An 18,764-nucleotide genomic window follows, 5' to 3' on the forward strand; every position below is an offset into this window, starting at 1 on the left:
TACTTGTCCCGACCTGAATAATCAATTTAATTAAAAAATTATCAATTGTTGATGATGAAAATGGCATTTCATACAAATGTATTCAAACAAATTTAAATATAATATTTCTTTTAATTTATTCAAATGGTTCAATAATTTTCAAAACAATTATCTATTCATTCTCCCTCTCTTACATTATTTTTATGGTTCTAATTCTAACACCTAAACCAGAATATTATTTTCTTGAACTATACTAGGAATATATATGTACACTCGAATAGGGGGTAAGAAATCAAACATGTAACCAAACACTCTCTTTCTTCTCCAAATCCTCGCACAACTCACAGATAATGCATTGCATGGCGGCGCACTACCACCTACATCCGCGTCTCCTCCTCGTGCTTAGCACAGCATTGCGGATCTTCCTTATTAAGACCACCAGTTTGGCCAGCACTCATACCACCGTGGTGAAACCTCAACGCAAAAAAGTCAATCATCGTACTGACAATGCACAACCATACCACCAGCATATCAATGACACCCACGTTCATGCATGATCAACTTCAGTTGTGTGTGTGTGTCATTGATATATGGCTCGATTGAAATAAAAAATAAAATAAAATGAAAATATGATAAATCCAACACCTAATGGGGGTCAACCCTTCAATTGAGTACTTTAAGGCGGTGGCGGAGCCAGCCATTTTATATTGAGGTGCCGTTAAAATTTTTTGGTGTCTTAATTTTTTTTTTTCACCCTAAAAATTTGGTAATTCACATAATATATGCATTACAAAAAATATCTATAAAAATTCATAAATATGTGCTCAAATTGATATATTAAAAATGTAACATGTCGACACTATATCAAAAAGACAGAAATACCAACAACAAAAAAAATGTGTCTAGAATTGCATTTTACAAAGAGACTAGAGAAGAGAGAGCGTCTTAGAGATTTTTTTTTTTTTTTTTTTGGTTGGGTGCAGGAGAAGGGTTGCAGTGGGTTAAATGGGGGTGCAGGAGAAGGGTTGCTGTGTCTTGGGTAATGGGTAAGTAAAATTGTAAAAAAAAAAAAAATATTTTTTATTTTGAGGGTGTCAAAATTTAAAAAAAAAATTAAATTAAGTTAAATCCTTGGGGGTGCCGCACCCCAAGGGGTAACGTGGCTCCGCCACTGCTTTAAGGGGATCAACCTCCAACTGCTTTAGGCAAAGTTATGTTTATTTTTAAATGAATTGTCATACCACATTTACACTGAATTTTCAGAATAAATCTGAACTTATTTAAATAAGAGAATCTAAGCTTTTTTTTTTGGTAAATGAGAATCTAAGGTTTAGCTTACTAGAAAAATTGAATTAAAATATGTCAATACAACTTATCACGGTAATAACAATCTGAAATACCTATCATAAGAGAGCATCCACCGTACATACATACATTGATAAAGATTAACACATCTCATAATATCATTATGATATTTCCTTCGGTTGCGATTTCTTGAAGTAACATATTAACGTATTAGCGATTTACTTTCAATTTAATTAAATCCACACCAAAAAAAAAAAAAAAAAGTGTAACTAATGTTCTCCTCGTACTCTGTGGTCCATCATGTCATGTGTAGGATTGAGCTATAACCGATGAATTTTGTTGGGGGGCATAGGCACACGTGTCACTCGTTAATTGGGCAGATACAAGTCTATATTTGTGGTACTGTCGTACCTGATGAGTTACAACTTACGACACACTGCCATCCAACTTCAACCTTTTTCCTTATTTGAAAAGAATTCCAAATTCAGTCACGTACGCACACCTCCTAAAAGTAAAAAAAAACCCGTAAAAAAAGGGTACTAAATTCACCAACCTTTTTAAGGGCTACAGTACGACAAATCACAGCCGTCCATCTACTTTTCCTAAAACAACAAGGTTTCCAGAGTTTGACCAGAACAGAAACACGAATCCAAGCCGAAGACGGCTAAGCCGTACATCTCCGTGCTGACTAAGAAACCGAATCAAAAGGGGCAAAAAATAAGAACTATAAATACGCATATATCTATACATATGTATACCTCGTATATCACGCTCTCTAAAATTCTTTAGCCTCCCAAACACAGCTCTCAGAGCCGCACCCTCTTTCTCTCGGGAGGTAAAACACTCTCAACCTCGCCGATATATTGTTGTTATAATATGTTCATGTATTCGTTTTTGCGTTATAGATCGGTTACTTTTGTAGTGTAGATTGGTTTTTGGATTCTTTTCTAGACGATATTTGTGGTGCTTTGTCTTGCCTGGATCTAGGGTTTTACCTTGCGTGAATTATTCGATAAAAGTTCTAGTTCCGCGTGTTGTTATGTTTGATTTTTTTTAATTGTTTTCATTCCTAATAGACTTCCTCAAAAAAAACGGCGATTTTGGTGCAAAGAATTTTCTTGATATATCTATCCTGATTTTAAAAAAAGTATAATTTTTTTTACAATGTTTCCCGAAGAATTATAATCCGTGAATTAGTCAAATTTATCCAATGTTTTTTTGAGAATAACATGTTTTATGTTTAGCGTGTTATGATTGGGTCTTGAGCAATCGTTTGGGTTCACGTTGATTATTATTTTGGTTAAGGATTTTGTTTATTACGAGTGGTTAAAGCATGTTTAACAGGTTGATTAAAAATTTTCTTAAATTTGTTTTATCTGCAACACGCGCACGCGTGCTCGTTGTTAATAAATATGTAATTTTTCATGTTTTTTTATTAAGTTCGAATGCATTCGTGCACACAAATAATTGTACTAACTTTCCTAGAAATTGTGTTATTCTTCATCCTGTTAAATATAGTTTCAATGTTAGGAATTGGTTTCTAACTTTGCGGTTGGCAGAATTTGTTTCCTTGTCCGTTTTTTTTCTTTAGTAAGATAAAATTTTCAAAAGAAAGACATATCTCCTCTTCTTGTGCATATTTTTTTTTGTCTGGATCCAATATACAAGAATTTGGATTATTCTGTGGTGATTCTTTTCCATTGTACTTATCAAAAAAAATTCTTTTCCATTGTATTGATGCAGAGATGGCATCTCAGAGTGAAGATGCTTCTGCTGCCCCTAGTGCACAGATTATTGGCAATCTCTTTGTGGAATCGTACTACAATGTTCTTCATCGTGTACCAGAGGAGGCTTATAGGTTTTATAAGGATTCAAGTGTGCTCACCCGACCTGGACCTGATGGCGTGATGACATCTTTTACTACTGTAGAAGTAAGTTTTGTAAAATATAAGCTAAACTGCCTCATTGATGTTCTCACACGGCTCGTAGATACTACTTATTGCCACAAATGCATATGCACAACCTTGCATGTACGAGTTGTAGTCTGTAGATGCTTAAGGTATTAGGTTCACTGTGGCATGTCTCTTGTAGCTCATATTTTGCACTTGGTTTATATGCTTGTGGATTGAAGAAATGGTTGAATTTTGGTATATTTTATGGCTTTTTCTTGGTTATATTGCCTTGAGAGAGGGAATTTGTTGATGTTGTTTGGATTACCTTGGAAGATGATGGTTAGATTCTCTATATCCTTTGGGCTATATGGATTGTGAGGAAGAGATAAATATATTGGACTCACAGAAAAAGTGAGGATGTCTCATAGTGTTGATATTTGTTAATATCTAGCACTTTGTTGATCTTTTGTTTTAATTTAAGGTGTTTTCTTTTGCAGCTACTTCGGATTTTATTTTGTATTTTAGTTTTATGTTTTCAATTGCCCAAATTAAAAAATAAAAATAAGAAAGTCAAATAACTGTGACATTCTCTTTTTCGGTTGTTTTTGTCTAAAGCTTTTATCTTCAAGGGACTTTATGAATGTTTTTGTCTAACCAGATGCATATGTTTATGAATAAATTGGGTTCTTTCATTTTGGAGCAGGCCATTAAGGAGACGATACTCTCCTTTAACTTCCCGAACTATAAGTCAGATGTATTGACTGTAGATGCAGAGTTTTCATACAAGGATGGGGTGATTGTTTTAGTTACTGGTTGTGTAACTGGAAAGGACAATGTGGAAAGGAAGTTTACTGAATCTTTCTTTCTAGTGCCCCAAGAGTCAGGTTACTTTGTCATGAATTCTATTCTTAGGTACATGGGTGAATCTGAATCCATGGGGGCTGATTCTGTGGCAAACAACCACACTGAAGATTCTGTGGCAAACAACCACACTGAAGAAAGTGCTTCAAAATCTGCCTTGACACCAGATCCTGGTACGTTCATGTTTCCGTTTGTGTGCTAGTTTCCCCCTTCTTTCTGGTTCTCATTTTTTCCTCAGAGAAGAGCAGGGGTGGGGATGGTTCCTATCATTGAATCGGAAAAGGTTTATAGTTTCCTTTCATTACAGAGCTAACTCATGTTCCTGATCATCCTGAGCCAAAGCAAACTACCCCTGTGGAGGATGGTACTGCAAAAAATAACAATGACAATGAAGTCAGTCACCAGTTGGCCGACCAGAAGTTGTCAGTTGGTGAACAAGGGGTTGTTGCTGAGCACCCAATTAATTCAAGTCAGAAAGCTGTAGGCACATACACTGAGACTGCTGCTGCTGAAATCCAGGAACCTGCTCCAAAGAAGTCCTTTGCATCAGTGGTGAGTAATTTATAGTTGTCTTGCTAGTGTAATTTTATAGTTGTCTTGCTAGTGGTTGACTGAACGTTTTTAATTGCCTTGTATTGTGCTTGATTTAGGTGCATGCATTGAAGGACAATAATGCCCCGTTCCATGTGAGGATTCCCCCTGTTAAGCCTGCAGAACGGCCCCGTTCATCTGCAGTACCTGAGGCTTCAGTTCCTAGTAGAAACAGCACCCTGAAAAAGATTGATGATCATGCAGGTGTTATTTCTTCTCTTGTTCTTTCATGGAAGGTGTTTAAATTGAGATGTTATACAATCCTCTCTTTCAGTACACAATTGGTTTCTCCTAATATATTTGCTTGTTACTTGTTCCAGTTAAGACTTATGCCTTATTTGTGCCAAATCTGCCCATGGATGCAACAACAGAACAACTTGAAGTGGGTTTTAAGGAATTCGGGTCCATTAAGCCTGATGGTATTCAAGTTAGAAGTAACAAGGTCTGCCTAAGATTTAATTTTGTTCAATTCCATTTTGAGATATTATTTTTAATGATATTCACATGTTATGTATTGTTCTCTTCTATCCAGCAACAGGGTTCATGTTTTGGTTTTGTGGAGTTTGAATCTGCCAGTTCAATGCAACGTGCTATTGAGGTATTGACTTTGCTGTTTTGTTTTCTTCGACCCTTAATTTGTTACCCTTTGTCTTGAATAAAACAACCCTGTGGTGTTACTTGGATGGAGGGGATCAACAATAATTTAACTGTAGAAACTTCTCTTAAATGCTTTAAATTTTTATTCTCATGCTTGTTTCCACGCAAGTCCATACCTCATTCATGTAGCTGCATTTGTTGTTGATGCTTGTTAATTGAATGTTGTGATCTAATATATGTGTTTTAGTACCATGGATTAAGTTATATGGTTAGACTCTGAATTAAACTATTGGAGATGGTTCATGGCTAGCTTAGTGCTTCTTTTTTTCTTTCTGCTCAATCTGTATTGATCTTTCTACATGTATTGCTATAAAAGTTAGCATTGTGTTGAGGCCTTGAGTCATCACTCTTCATCCAAATTAATCTGCGTTAGCGTACATGCTTACTGAGCTGTGGCTAACTTTTTTTTTTCCCGTTTGTGATGTGTGTAAGTTGGGCCTTTTTAATTATGAATTACCAGTTCTTACTGAAGCTATAATTCATGTTAGTTCTGTATGCATTTTGAATTTGTGCATTGTCCTTGCGGCTGTGAGCCTCACATTATCAGTGTATTTGCGTATCATTTGACATCTTACATTCATCATGTTGCTATTTCAGGCTTCCCCAATCTTGATGTTTGATCGTAAACTTCACGTCGAGGAAAGGCGAGGCAAGTGAAATTATTAAATCCATCATTCTTATTTATTATTTTTGATAAGTTCCTCTTAATTATTATTTACTGGTTGATTAGCATGAGTTATTAAATTACTCAATATCCGGTTGGTGTGGATGATTTGGTATTTTGCAGCAAACAATGATAGGGGAAGGTTTCCCTCAGGACGGGGTGGTTATCGAAATGATAACTTTAGAGTCCGGGGGGGAGACTTCAATGGCGGAAATTTTAATGGAGGCCGTGGCTCTGGTAGAAATGATTTTGAGAAGCGGGGTGATTTCTCAAATCGAACACGTGATAATGGTGGACGGAATGCAGAAACTGGCCAGAGGGTTTACCAAAACGGTGGAGGAAGAGCCACACGCCAAGCCATCACTGAGACTCAGGCATAGACAAGGCTCTTGCCAGTTTTGTTGACAATAGTACTTTCGACTTTTGATAATATAGGAAATCTTACTCTAATTGCGGCATTTTAGGCTTTTATTTTTTTTTTCCCCTTGAGAATTTAACTTTTTGGGTAAATTTATTTATGTTTCCAGTTAAATTTGAAATAATTTGGCTTTTTAGGCTTTAGATTTTGATTTTTTTTCTTCTTTTTAATAATTTGAAATTTGTTTTTTTTTTTTCAGCTAAATTAGAAAATTTGTAAGCACATTATTTCTGAAATAATTAGTTTTGATATTAATGATGCCTAATGTGATCCAATGCTAATTACACAAAATTCCGCCCTGGGTGGGACCTAGCCCAGTAGCTTGCTCAAGTTCTTCTAGTCCCTAAACACTCTGACCAAAAAAAAAAAAAAAACAGACAAAGATACCCCCCGTGGTTGTCACCCCCTTTCGGCTTTCGGGTTTTGCCTTCTGAGAATGTCTCACCTCCAACATCTACATCAATGACGTGTACTAGCAATCCAACCTACGAAGAAAAATATTCTCTTTCTAGCCCTTTTTGCCTGGTATAAAGCCTTTGGTGTTTATTTATTTATTTTCTTTGGAACCTGGAACCTGATAATGAGTGTGCCAACAACATGGTTTAAATAGGGTGAAGATAAATAGCACAAGGGCAAACTCTTTTTCTTTTTTTTTGCATTAAAATATTTTAAAAAAAATTTCCCTGCCTGGCGTGCTGAGCACGCCGCGTGCTCTAAATCACGGCTCGTTTAAATAACATTTGTTACATCATAGAGAGAGAAGGAAAAATGAGATGAGAGCAGAGTTCACTCATAATCCCATTTTATTCGTGCAACGATGTTACAATCTGATTTCCTTGCCAGTCACGGCCTGACCCAGTCAATTGCTGGTCACTGCCAGCCATTGCCCATTCCAGCCCATTCTTCGTCGCCACTTGTCATGCTCGTAGCAGCTTAAGATGACCCTTTGTCATCATTGGTCATTGTTCATCACCATAATCAGTGACTTTCTAGCGTCATCTGTCATTGTTTGAACTATCTATCGTCATCACCAGTGGCTCTATGTCGTTACCTGTCATTGTTTGAAGAGTGTATTATATTTTGAACCTTTACCACTATTGAAAGGAGTATCTAGGAAAGAAAATATGTTAGCAGAAATGTTATTATAAAACTTGGTAAAAAGGGTCCTTCATGCTAAATTATGAGTATAAGATTCACACTCCAATGAACTTTAGAAACCAACCAGGTCTCAAAGGCGATGAGAATTTCAAAGATATGACATTCATATTGTTTATCGGCTTCTCTTCTCCCATGGTCTCTTTCTTTGTTTTTTGTTTTGTTTTTATTTAAACGTCTAATAAGCACTACTATGACATTCATATTGCCCTAAGCAAAAATAAAACTTGAGCTTAGATACATTGATTTATCACCAAATTTGGTAATCTTTCTTTAATTACCAAAAACATTTTACTTTTAAATATCAATAAATAATAGTACACTAATATTAGTCAATGTATGAAATCTGTCCATTTGACTTATAGGCCCCCCAATTTTGTTTTTTAGATAATACAACTAAATTCCAAATTAATTCTCCTTAGATGATATAGTCAAGCTTCCACCGTTGTTTGACTACCAATTTAATTTGAAAAGCCAAGTAAAAGAAATAAACATAGCTTTTATTTTAAATTAATTGCGTTTGAAAGTATTTCAATTTTTAACCATCGAAAATCACTTTTTATACATAAGATTTTGTACGAATACTCATAACTTTGATCAATAAATAAATAGAAAAAAAAAATTATATTTAATCCCTCTAATTACCATCATATTTGTAATGTTGTTTCAATATTTCAATTTTTACGGTGTCCCCAATCTACCATTGGAATTTGGAATTGGGGGATGTAAAATGTCTCCAAAATGATAATGTAAAATATTATTTTTTATAGAACCACCCACATATGAGATAGACCATTTGATTGTGATTAAAAAAGTGTGAAGTTTTGATTAAATAATTAGTATAATATTATTGACTATAATTAAAATTATTGTTTTTTCAATTGATAGCAAATTCTTAATTTTCACAAAATCTAATAGTAAAAATTAAAACCCAAAATTATTTATTAAAAGAGAAAAGAAATATTAGTAGACAATAACTTATCATTTAATAAATATATATATATATAAAAAAAAAAAAATAGAACCCCTACGTGGGAAGAATCTAGACGACAGCTAAGTAAATCTCGGACCAAACCCAACGCCGCATAATTACGAGGCCAAACCCCAACGCCCACGTGTCTAATTCCCACCATGCCGAAACTAGACCAACACGTGCCCTGTCGTCCTTGGTTTGCTCTGTCTTATGACACGTGTTCCATGTTCCCACAGAGACAAGTTGCTGGCTGGTGGGGACACCAAGAAGATGACGAAAAGAAAATAATTGTGTCAGGAGGACCACGTTTCGCTCTGGAGCCCTCTCATGGTCGCCACTTGGCCCTCTTCAGGTACATCTCTGTTTCCGCTTTTGTCTTCCTTGTTTTCTCTGTTCCTCTTCCTCAATCTATGCTCTGTATTCTCTCGGCTTTATTCTTTCTAAACTTTGCCCCCCAATTTTTTTTTTTCACTTGAATTTGTTTATTGATAACGTAAATATTCGGAATAAAAGAGAGAATACGTTTCTGTTTTGATAATAATCATGGGGTTAGCTGAGCCGGATCGTAGAGTTGCTCTCTTAAAGCGGCAAAGAGACGGTTGCTGAAGCGTACGGTTTCGTTTTCTAAGCTTTTCTGGTTTATGAAACATGGGTGAAGCTAAAGAAGCAAGAAGCAGAGCAATGGAAAATCTTTCTCTGCGAATAGACAAGTACCCAAGAGATCTATTGCAGAGATTTGTGAGCAGCAGTACGCATCAATCCGAACACGGAACACCCAGTGAAGATTCTGATGAGATTGAGCTAAATCTGGGGCTCTCACTGGGTGGTCGATTCGGGGTCGACAGGAGCGCAAAGAAGCTAATCCGTTCGTCGTCCATAGCGGGAACAATACCGGTGGTTCGAGACGACGAGTCGTTAAACCCGCCGCCTATGTCGTACCCGACACTCACGAGGACCTCCTCGCTTCCGACGGAGACAGAGGAGGCGTGGCGGAAGAGGAAGGAGCTACAGACATTGCGGCGAATGGTGGCGAAGCGAAGGCGGTCTGAGAAACAGAGGAGCTCCAAGGCAGAAAAAGAAGAAGAAAGGAAGGAAATTCAAGGTCCAGCGGGATTGAATTTGCGAGATAAGCAGCAGTCTGCGGTGGCCGATAGGTTTGGTTCGATGGTGGCCCATCCTTTTGGTATGCCCACTTGGGCTGCGGTGGAGAGGCAGGCGGGTCTAGACGGAGGAGTCGAACCGGTGGCGAAAGGGATGTCTGGTTTCTTGGGATTGCAGGGGTTTGGGCGACCGAGTTCTCAGGGTTCGTCGGAGTCGCAAGGCGGTAGCTCGACGGGGATGTCGGAATCGGAGAGCAAACCTCTTCAAGGTATTGCATTTGTTGTCCTGTTTTTATGTGCTTATTGGTTTCTTTGTCTATGAATTTTTTAAAGTGTTGGTATTAGCTGTTTTGACATGTGGGTTGATTTGGACTAAATTTTTTACTTTTGGTTTGTTAGATTAGGAGTTCTGTTTACTCTTGAATTGGTGTTTGCAATTGCGTTTGGAGATGGTGTCTAGATTTTCGCAAGTACACCAATGTTAACTTTAATTTGTTTGATTGGGTGTTTCATGTACTCTCTTGGGTTGGAGAGCAACCAATGTTTTGGTTGTTGAGGAAATTAGTAAAACATGTTGAATTTGATGGCGTGCATTGTTTTCTTTTCTGGAGAGTAAATCACTCAAATTGACTAAAATCCTAATAGTTTATTGGATGCTACTGTTTGCTTTTAAACACATGCGTCCATGCATTAACTCATGAATAAGAAAAGAGTTAACTGTAGTTCAATTCCATTATAGTGAAAATACTATTATACTAGGTGGAGCTCACTTGAGTAATTGAGTTGAATTACTAAAAGTCTAGGAACTCTATCTGAATGTTTCTTAACTTTTGACCAACATGATGGGTCAACTACTCCAAGTTTGGGGCACTCTTTTTTAACACGCTCAAAATTAAGAGGGAAGCCAACTGACATATATTACTGTAAAAGCATTCACTTGGGTGACACTGTCTTTTATCTTTTTGTAAAAAAAAAATTTTTTGGGGGGTGGGGGTTGGAGGACTCGATGATTATTTGTTCGCAGAGGATCAGGTCAATTCATACAAGATAATCATGGAAATAGGAAAGGATTTATCTGAATTTATGTTGTGTTATAATTGGTTGCATGACCCTAGGGAATCGTGAATTTAGGGTATGTTTGGTACGCAGAATGACTATTCCATTTGACTTTTATTGGGAATGAAAAGAGGTGGAATGAAATAGCCTTAGAATAGTCCTTCCCATGAGATGAGAATGGCTATTCCAAGTGTTAGAGTATATGATAAGTATATAGTCTAACACCAAGGCTATTATATTCCACTTTCTTTCATTCCCGATAAAAGCCTAATGGAATAGCCATTTCGCGTACCAAACGTAACATTACAATTATGCAAATCCTCTTAGCTACACATTGGAAGCCATCAGAATTTCTGTGCACATGACTTAGAAACTATTTTTTTGCACTCCAAGAATTTTTCTGTAAAGCTACTGTGCTGGATGTTACAGTAATGTGAGTATGTGTATGGGATATATGTTGACACGATGTGAATTTCATGTTTTGTTCTCTGAATGAGTTCCTATTTGGGATGAAATAGTGATGACATGAACTATGCCTTACTAGATGGACATTAAGTTCACCATAGCGTACAAAAGAGAATATATACTTTTGTATATTAGCTGTGTTCCTGTCTTCTACATTTTGTAGGTCATGCAGTCTGATGCCTTGACACATACTTGAACCCAACTTGCTTTCTTTGTAAATGTAGCATGTGTTTGTTAGAAAATGCTCTGGCCACAGTGGAGTGTAAAGATTGGTAACAAAGGCAGCCTCTAGGTCATTGTCCATAAACATCTCATCTCCTAGCTCAGGAAGAAAAGGCAAAAATAGTTGCCAAGTTCTGAAGTAATTCAATTATTGTTTCTAGTTACACAGTTAATACCATTTCCAGCCTTCTACCTGCTTTATGGCAAAATAGGTGGAGGCGTTGTCATTAGTTTAACCCCCAACTTGTCTATTTCTTTTGCCCTAGGTGCTTTTCTGTGATTGAATCTTAAACATTTTCCCATGGCTTTTGCTCACTATATGCACCCAAGCTATGTGTGATGTGCATCACCAAGTTCCGATGCTAATGCCAAAACATTATATTCTTGGTATGAATGTGAAAGGGTACGGTAGAGAAGCTCATGTGTTGGTAGCTTATGTATCATGTTTTAGACAAAATGAATTTAAAAATTCTTTTAGTTCCAAATCATGTTCAGATTAAATTTCCTATGCAAAAAAAAGCATCTGGCTTGATTTATGCTCCATACAGGTCCTTCCACTATTGCATCGTGAAATCTTCAATTCATCCGCACTGACCTTCTTAATGTTTGCAAATGATGACTTAATCCATGCTTAAGACAGGTATATTTCCTGCATTTCAATGTTAACATGTCAGCCATACCTACATCATTAACATGCTCACTGTTGCTGGATGAACATTATATTTTGAAAGGCGTAGTTTGTCCACTGTGTTTGAGTGAGTGTCTATGTGTGTGCCTGTATTTGTGTGTACTCTATTGATCCCTCTTATAAATGGAGATCACTTTGGTGGCCAGTTAATATAGACCTTTTTTGTTTTTGACAATAATTTTATAGATATTAGAACTATGTAATTTAGGTGCTTCTTTTAACTTCTACAGATTTTAAGATATGAACATTCAAATAATTTGGGCAGGCTTACTCAAGGAAATTTACTAGACTAGATATGGGACAGGTTGGTTTCCAGAGTGGGAAGTTGGATATTAGTTCTTGGATGCATACAGTGCACAGTTTGCTTGAACTACATGATTTTGATGAATACCCCATGGAATGTCGGAAAAAGATCCACTCTGGATCGAAGGTTAACAGAAGGTTGGTTTCCTGATGGGAAGCAGTGAGATATATCCTTGAGTGGTTAGAAGGTGCAGTTCACTTGAAACAGTTCTATCTTAATCATGCCCCAGGACTGCCATAGACTGGAACAACATTGAGGTAAATATTGAAATGTGATTGGGATCGTGTGAGTGTGAGACTAAATTTTAATTGCTTGGAAACTACTGTACAAGTAATTTTTGGAGAGTGCATTTAGGTATGTCAATGGATCAAATGTATAGCGAAATCAGAAGAAATACATTGGATTTTAGTTGAATGTCTAGTAACTGGTGCATGGTCAATTGTTGCACAGGCACATGTAGATATCAAGCCTTGCGTCAGCTGATTACCAGAGATTGTGTAACAGAAAGCGAACTCAATATGCCGTTTGTTTGTTACTCAAAATTAGATAAGGGCCAGTGGTTTTTTCTCAGGCAGGGAAACGGTGCCACCGGTTTGTCCAACACAGATCTATATGCTAATCATTTATGGTTTCTTGGAAGAATTACCCTTTCAATTCAATGTGAAAATTCTTAAAGCAATCTAGCTAGCTGCATATCATTACTACAGGCCTAGGGAATGCAGAAAAAACAGAAGATTACTTGCAGATTCACCTAGGCGAAGTATGTCCTGGTGCTTTTTGGAAAGAAGTTGTATTTCCTTGAAATTGCTTCCAGTGGCACTCTGAATTCCTAAGTTGTTTGAACTTGTTTGACAAAGGAAAAAGTAAAAGGGGATGGTTGGAGGGTGAGGCCATGGGTTCAATGTCATACATGCGGGAGTTTTATTTTCGTATAAAAAAAATAATAAAAAAAAAAAAACAAAGGGGGGATGGGGTTATTGCTTGAATGCATAGTTTTATCATTTATGTGAGCTTTATGACAGGTAAAAGTGGCTGTCGTTTTCTACCTTTCGAGCTTATACTCCATTACTCCCACACCTATCAGTTTAGTTTGCTTGCCTGATGTCGCTTTCTATCTTTCTTCTTATTTTTTCGAAAAACCTGTTTATAGTTTCTTGTGCTTGGGGTAACTGGAAATTGTTAGTCAAAAAAGACATTTTTCATGTCAACAGAAAATCATATCCGAAAGGATGAAAAAGATGCTTTCTAGATCAAGTTCATGACCCCATTCTTTTGATTTTTTCCTTTCCAAAAAGTTCATACCTCTCTCTCTCTCTCTCTCTCTCTCATATTGTTCTCTCTCTCCTTTCGCGCCCCCCCCCCCCCCCCACCCACCACCTTTTTTTCGCCATTATTCCTTTACATTGTCATCACCATCACCTCTCTCTCTTATCACTTCTTTCAACTACCACCTCCCTCCCTTCCCACTCCTTCACACCACCTTCTACCCTATCCTTCGCTGTCTGATCTTCTAACATTCTCCCACTTTGGCGACATTGATATCAATGTGGGTTTTAGTTTGCTGAAATGGGTTGGAGATACAATCTAGAATGATAGGCCCAAATGTTGTTGAGCGATCATTGAGTTATTGAGCTTTATACACCTTAGTTGTGTGGGAATTGGATTCCTACTGGATGTGGTAAATAGTATATGGGCTTGTAACCCTATTAGGGTTAGGAGAGTGATTTCTATATATAGACTAGGTCCTCCCTTCTCTCCATGCAACACACAAAATTCTTTTCTCATTAGTGGGAGAAAATTTAGGCTCGCCTCATTGACAGCCACCTTAAGAGAGGAGTAAGGAGAGAAGACTTAGCTGCTAGTAATATTATTTGTAGTACACCTGATTCAACAAAATCAAGAAGATGACATTTGCAAGTATTTTTGAATCCTGCAAATTATTAAAATCACTTTTAGGGTTTCAACCAAATAATTTCCTTGAAGATATTTTATACTGAAAACTTCTTATGTCAAAACAAATGGAGTTTTAGTTTATGCTCAAAGATTATCAATGGTAAACACAGCAGATAAATGTTCTAACTGCAGGTGTAGCTTGAATTTCAAGCTTTGGTTCACAAATATGACATCAAATTTTTGTTCTGGATGGATTAAAGGGAATGAACTAATGAAAATCTCCTGCTTTTGTTTTCTCATGGTTTTTCCTATACTTACAGGATCGAGCAGTTGTGGTGAAGCAAGAAGCCCTGCTAGTAATCAGTCCTTGCAAGAGCGAATCAATCAGGAGGCTTCAGGTTCCTCAGGGACAAAGAAGAACGAAAATCCATGCAGAACTTTCAGAGCGGAGATGGAGAATATTCTATCACAGAAACCTGATTGTGCAGAAAACAGAGGGAAGGAAATTGGGATGAATGCAATGGAAGATATGCCTTGTGTTTTCACAAAAGGAGATGGCCCTAATGGGAGAAGAATAGAAGGCATTCTATACAGATATGGAAAGGGAGAGCAGGTGAGAATAATGTGTGTCTGCCATGGGAGCTTTCACTCGCCAGCAGAGTTCGTCAAGCATGCTGGTGGTGGTGATGTCGCTCACCCGCTTAAGCATATAGTTGTAAACCCTTCTTCCTCTACTACGTTTTTGTAACGTTGGGACTAATACAAGGCAAGAAAATTTACAACAAGTAATAGCCTTTTTTTTCTTTTTTTTTTGGTGCTAGGGGTTCTTCAAAGAGAACTTGTTCCATATTTACCTACTACTGCTCATGTTACAGAGATTATAAATGCAGTCCTTTTTCACTGACTGGGGTGTTTTTTTTACCCTCATTTGTTTCAAAAGCCGAGTGTACGTGCATGGGAAATATAGAGAAGGAAAACAAGGAGGAATATTGTGGTAATCTGCAGATTGCTGCTTCGGATTTTCTCTCTCGTGTCCATAAATAAATACTTAAAAGGTGCGAGTGTTGCAACCAATTTGCAGAACATAGAAGGAATACATCAACGACTGTACCAATCAGTGTGGCTGTCATGGAGGCTGTCAATGGCAAATAGTGTTCTGTTACCATTCATGCTAGCGGTCATGGAAGCTGCACATGATGAAAGAAATTTTCTTTTTGGTACATTTTTATAGCAAACTGGGAAACTTTTGTGTTTGAAAGGAAAGTTTTCTATAGAGAAATTCCTCTTCCTTCTTCAGATCTTATTCTTCTTCACGGAGGGCCTCTCAGCATGTGAGACAAATGTCTCACATGCTGAGCCACGTTGCTTGGTCTCCTGCTGTGGAGCAGGTGCTGAGCTACAGCAGGTTCTGATTTATTTATTTATAAAAAAAAAAACTCTTTTGAATATATATTTTTTATCAATTGATAGAAATACCTCTCTATTCTTAAATATTTTAATGATATTCTCTAATTGTCATTTTTGACCTTTATTCAACTGCTCTTATTTATTTTAAAAGAATATTCTAAACTTCCCTTCAATTAAATCCAAATTGGCCTACTCTACATGATTTCATAAACTTATTTAAATATAAATGATAAAAAAAAAAAATTATGACTACTTGACTTACCCTCCAAATGACACAAAATTGATCGTGAGATTATCCTTATTCAAAGTCCATATTACATCCGAAACAACATATACACACACGATTATATAAGAAATACCAAGTTGATAAATCCCATGATATTACACAGGATTTCATGGAATCTCATTCTTCAAGTTATCTAAATTCTAATACTACAAAGAATTGAAATAATTCCCCACCCCCCAAAAAAAAAAAAAAAAAAAAAAAAATCTGGCAAATCAGATAAAGTGCCACGAAATCTGCGTGGAAGATGATCAGCATTCAAAATCTAATAAAGATATTCTCCGAATCTTTTAGGATGTAACAGAAACGTCAATTTCCACGAGCTATATAAATTTAGAAAAAGTTACACTGCAAAACGCACACACTGAGGAAGAGAAACAACAATGTCCTCCTTTGGTAAGACCTCATCGTATATTGTATATATATGTGATTTTGAGGAAATTATAATCTGTTCTAATGATTGTTTCTTTTTTTTTTTTTTTTTGGTTTTGACATTTCCGAGAAATGGGTCAATCAGTTTTGTTTTTTGCAATGTTATATTGGAGTTTTCCTCTGTTTTTGTTCTACCCACCTGGCTAGACCGCCATGAACATTAGATATATAGTAAATAAAGGCATTGATGTTGTTGACTGCAGGCTTTTTCCGTTTTCTAATTCTTCTGATTGTTGGGAGATGTGTTGGAAGACCATTATATCCATTACCAAGTGCGGTATCTCATGGCGATAAACAGCCCCTACAAACATCTCGTCCATATAATGTTGCTCATCGAGGTTCAAACGGGGAGATCCCTGAAGAAACTGCTGCTGCTTACATGGTATGTCTGCAATCTTCATGAATTTGATTGCACATTGGATGGTTATATGTTTATGTTTATGTTTATTGTTTTATGCCTTGGAGGAATCAATATTTCTTAATGATTATCTGGTAATTGCAGAGAGCTATTGAAGAGGGGGCAGATTTCATTGAAGCAGACATCCTTGCCTCCAAGGATGGTGTGCTGATATGCCATCATGATGTTACACTAGATGATACAACTGATATTGCAAATCATCCCGAGTTTGCTAATAGAAAAACAACCTATGTTGTCCAAGGCGTCAACACCACTGGGTGGTTTGTAGGTATCAAAGAAAATTCTTACATTTCCTCTGTTTCACATGTGACTGCTAATCTGTTTTCACTTTTATGTGTGACTCACAGCATGATTTTGATTATCTGCAGTTGATTTTACACTGGAAGAATTGAAATCATTGGGTGCGAAGCAACGGTACAGTTTCCGTGATCAACAATACAATGGTATGTAATTACTGTCTATATAAGTAATTGATTGATGAACTGAAGGAAGGATACTGTTTGCCAAATTGATTTGTTTCTCCAGGGAAGTTACAAATTATCACCTTTGAAGAGTACATTTCAATTGCACTGAACGCAAACAGAATTGTTGGAATCTATCCAGAGATTAAGAATCCTGTTCATATCAACCAGCATGTAAGCAATTTTCCTCTCATATATGTGAGCTTGCTTGAATCAATTAGATTGTGATAATGTATTTCTTTTATGTTTATTCTTGCAACAGGTCAAATGGGCAAATGGGAAAAAGTTTGAAGATAAGTTTGTGGAGACACTGAAGAAATATGGATACAAAGGTTCATACATGTCAAAAGATTGGTTGAAACAACCTTGCTTTATCCAGTCCTTTGCTCCAACTTCACTCACATATATTTCTAATGTCACCCTCTTGCCCAAAGTTTTCTTAATTGATGATGTGACAATACTAACAGAAGACACCAATCAGGTTTTTCCATAATCTGTTTCATGCAGTACACATTTTCTAGGTAGTAACAGCTTCAGCTTTCCCAATTGTGTTCTAATTGAATAAATGCTTTCTGCAGACATACAATGAAATTACTTCGGATAGCTATCTTGATTTTATAAGCAAGTATGTGGTGGGGATTGGACCCTGGAAGGATACAATTGTTTTTCCAACAAATAATTATTTGAATCTAGCTACTGATCTTGTTGCCAGAGCACATGCTCATGGCCTACAGGTACATATCTTGTATATACTTCATAAAGGTAGTTCAATGTGTTATTTTTTGCTGCATAATGTTCAAATACATATTGCACTAATTAGGCCAAATCCTGACAATTTTAGAAATAAAAGATAGAGATTGGACATAGATCAAATACAGTCTGTTAATGTACAGAACACTTGATAAAAGAAAGCATGAGCCAAAACCTGTGAGAACACAATGTTGTGGTTACTAATGTTGTGGTCACTTCATTTCAGGTGCATCCATATACCTTCAGAAATGAAAATTGTTTCCTACACTTTGACTTTCACCAAGATCCATACAAAGAATATGATTACTGGATAAACGAGATTGGAGTGGATGGACTCTTCACAGACTTCACAGGAAGCCTCTATAGTTTCCAAGAATTGACCTCCCCTGTGTCTTCTCAAAATAAAGATGGCGAGTCGAAGTTATTGAAGAAGATTGCATCAATGATTGCCTCCTTTAAAAGGGGATGAGAGATATGTGATTGCATCAATTATCTCATCCTACAAAAAAGACATTCGAGATGTTTTCCATTTGTGGCTACATTTTCAACTATTTATTGCTAAATTTGGCTACATTTTGTCTCAGCTTGCTTTCAGTAAGTTACCCCACTCGTTTATTGTGCTGTGTATCTATGAACTAACAAACATCTTTTTGTGAACTATCTGAAAATGAACTAATATAATGAACAACGCCAAAGAAACTCCCAAATCTGTAAAGATTTGACTTTGAAGGTTTCTTCAATGTTTACACTCTTTAGCTGAGCCTAAATTTAGATACTATTCCACTTATAC

At 36.7% G+C, this 18,764-nt stretch overlaps 3 protein-coding genes across 3 annotated transcripts; all 3 read left to right on the forward strand.

Moving 5' to 3' along the window:
• Positions 1 to 1,937: 1,937 nt before the first annotated feature.
• LOC132177771 (Nuclear transport factor 2 (NTF2) family protein with RNA binding (RRM-RBD-RNP motifs) domain-containing protein) lies at positions 1,938 to 6,510 on the forward strand. Its single transcript, XM_088515734.1, has 9 exons — positions 1,938 to 2,119; positions 3,028 to 3,215; positions 3,880 to 4,210; positions 4,345 to 4,589; positions 4,688 to 4,832; positions 4,949 to 5,070; positions 5,161 to 5,226; positions 5,883 to 5,934; positions 6,073 to 6,510. Exons 2-9 carry the CDS (start codon positions 3,030 to 3,032, stop codon positions 6,327 to 6,329), a joined length of 1,404 nt encoding a protein of 467 aa, XP_088371860.1. The 5' UTR covers positions 1,938 to 2,119; positions 3,028 to 3,029; the 3' UTR covers positions 6,330 to 6,510.
• A 2,387-nt stretch (positions 6,511 to 8,897) lies between these two features.
• AFP1 (ABI five binding protein) lies at positions 8,898 to 15,453 on the forward strand. Its single transcript, XM_059589205.2, has 2 exons — positions 8,898 to 9,864; positions 14,544 to 15,453. Exons 1-2 carry the CDS (start codon positions 9,144 to 9,146, stop codon positions 14,969 to 14,971), a joined length of 1,149 nt encoding a protein of 382 aa, XP_059445188.2. The 5' UTR covers positions 8,898 to 9,143; the 3' UTR covers positions 14,972 to 15,453.
• Positions 15,454 to 16,178: 725 nt separating this feature from the next.
• Positions 16,179 to 18,458, forward strand: LOC132177010 (glycerophosphodiester phosphodiesterase GDPD6-like). The gene is made up of 8 exons (XM_059589204.2): positions 16,179 to 16,309; positions 16,549 to 16,727; positions 16,848 to 17,031; positions 17,132 to 17,206; positions 17,289 to 17,398; positions 17,487 to 17,705; positions 17,803 to 17,958; positions 18,201 to 18,458. The coding sequence occupies exons 1-8, from the start codon at positions 16,297 to 16,299 to the stop codon at positions 18,441 to 18,443; spliced, it is 1,179 nt and encodes a 392-aa protein (XP_059445187.2). The 5' UTR covers positions 16,179 to 16,296; the 3' UTR covers positions 18,444 to 18,458.
• The last annotated feature ends 306 nt before the right edge of the window (positions 18,459 to 18,764 follow it).

The sequence above is a fragment of the Corylus avellana genome, chromosome 4 (genome assembly GCF_965113065.1).
Source record: "Corylus avellana chromosome 4, dhCorAvel1.hap1.2, whole genome shotgun sequence".
Taxonomy (NCBI): Eukaryota; Viridiplantae; Streptophyta; class Magnoliopsida; order Fagales; family Betulaceae; genus Corylus; species Corylus avellana.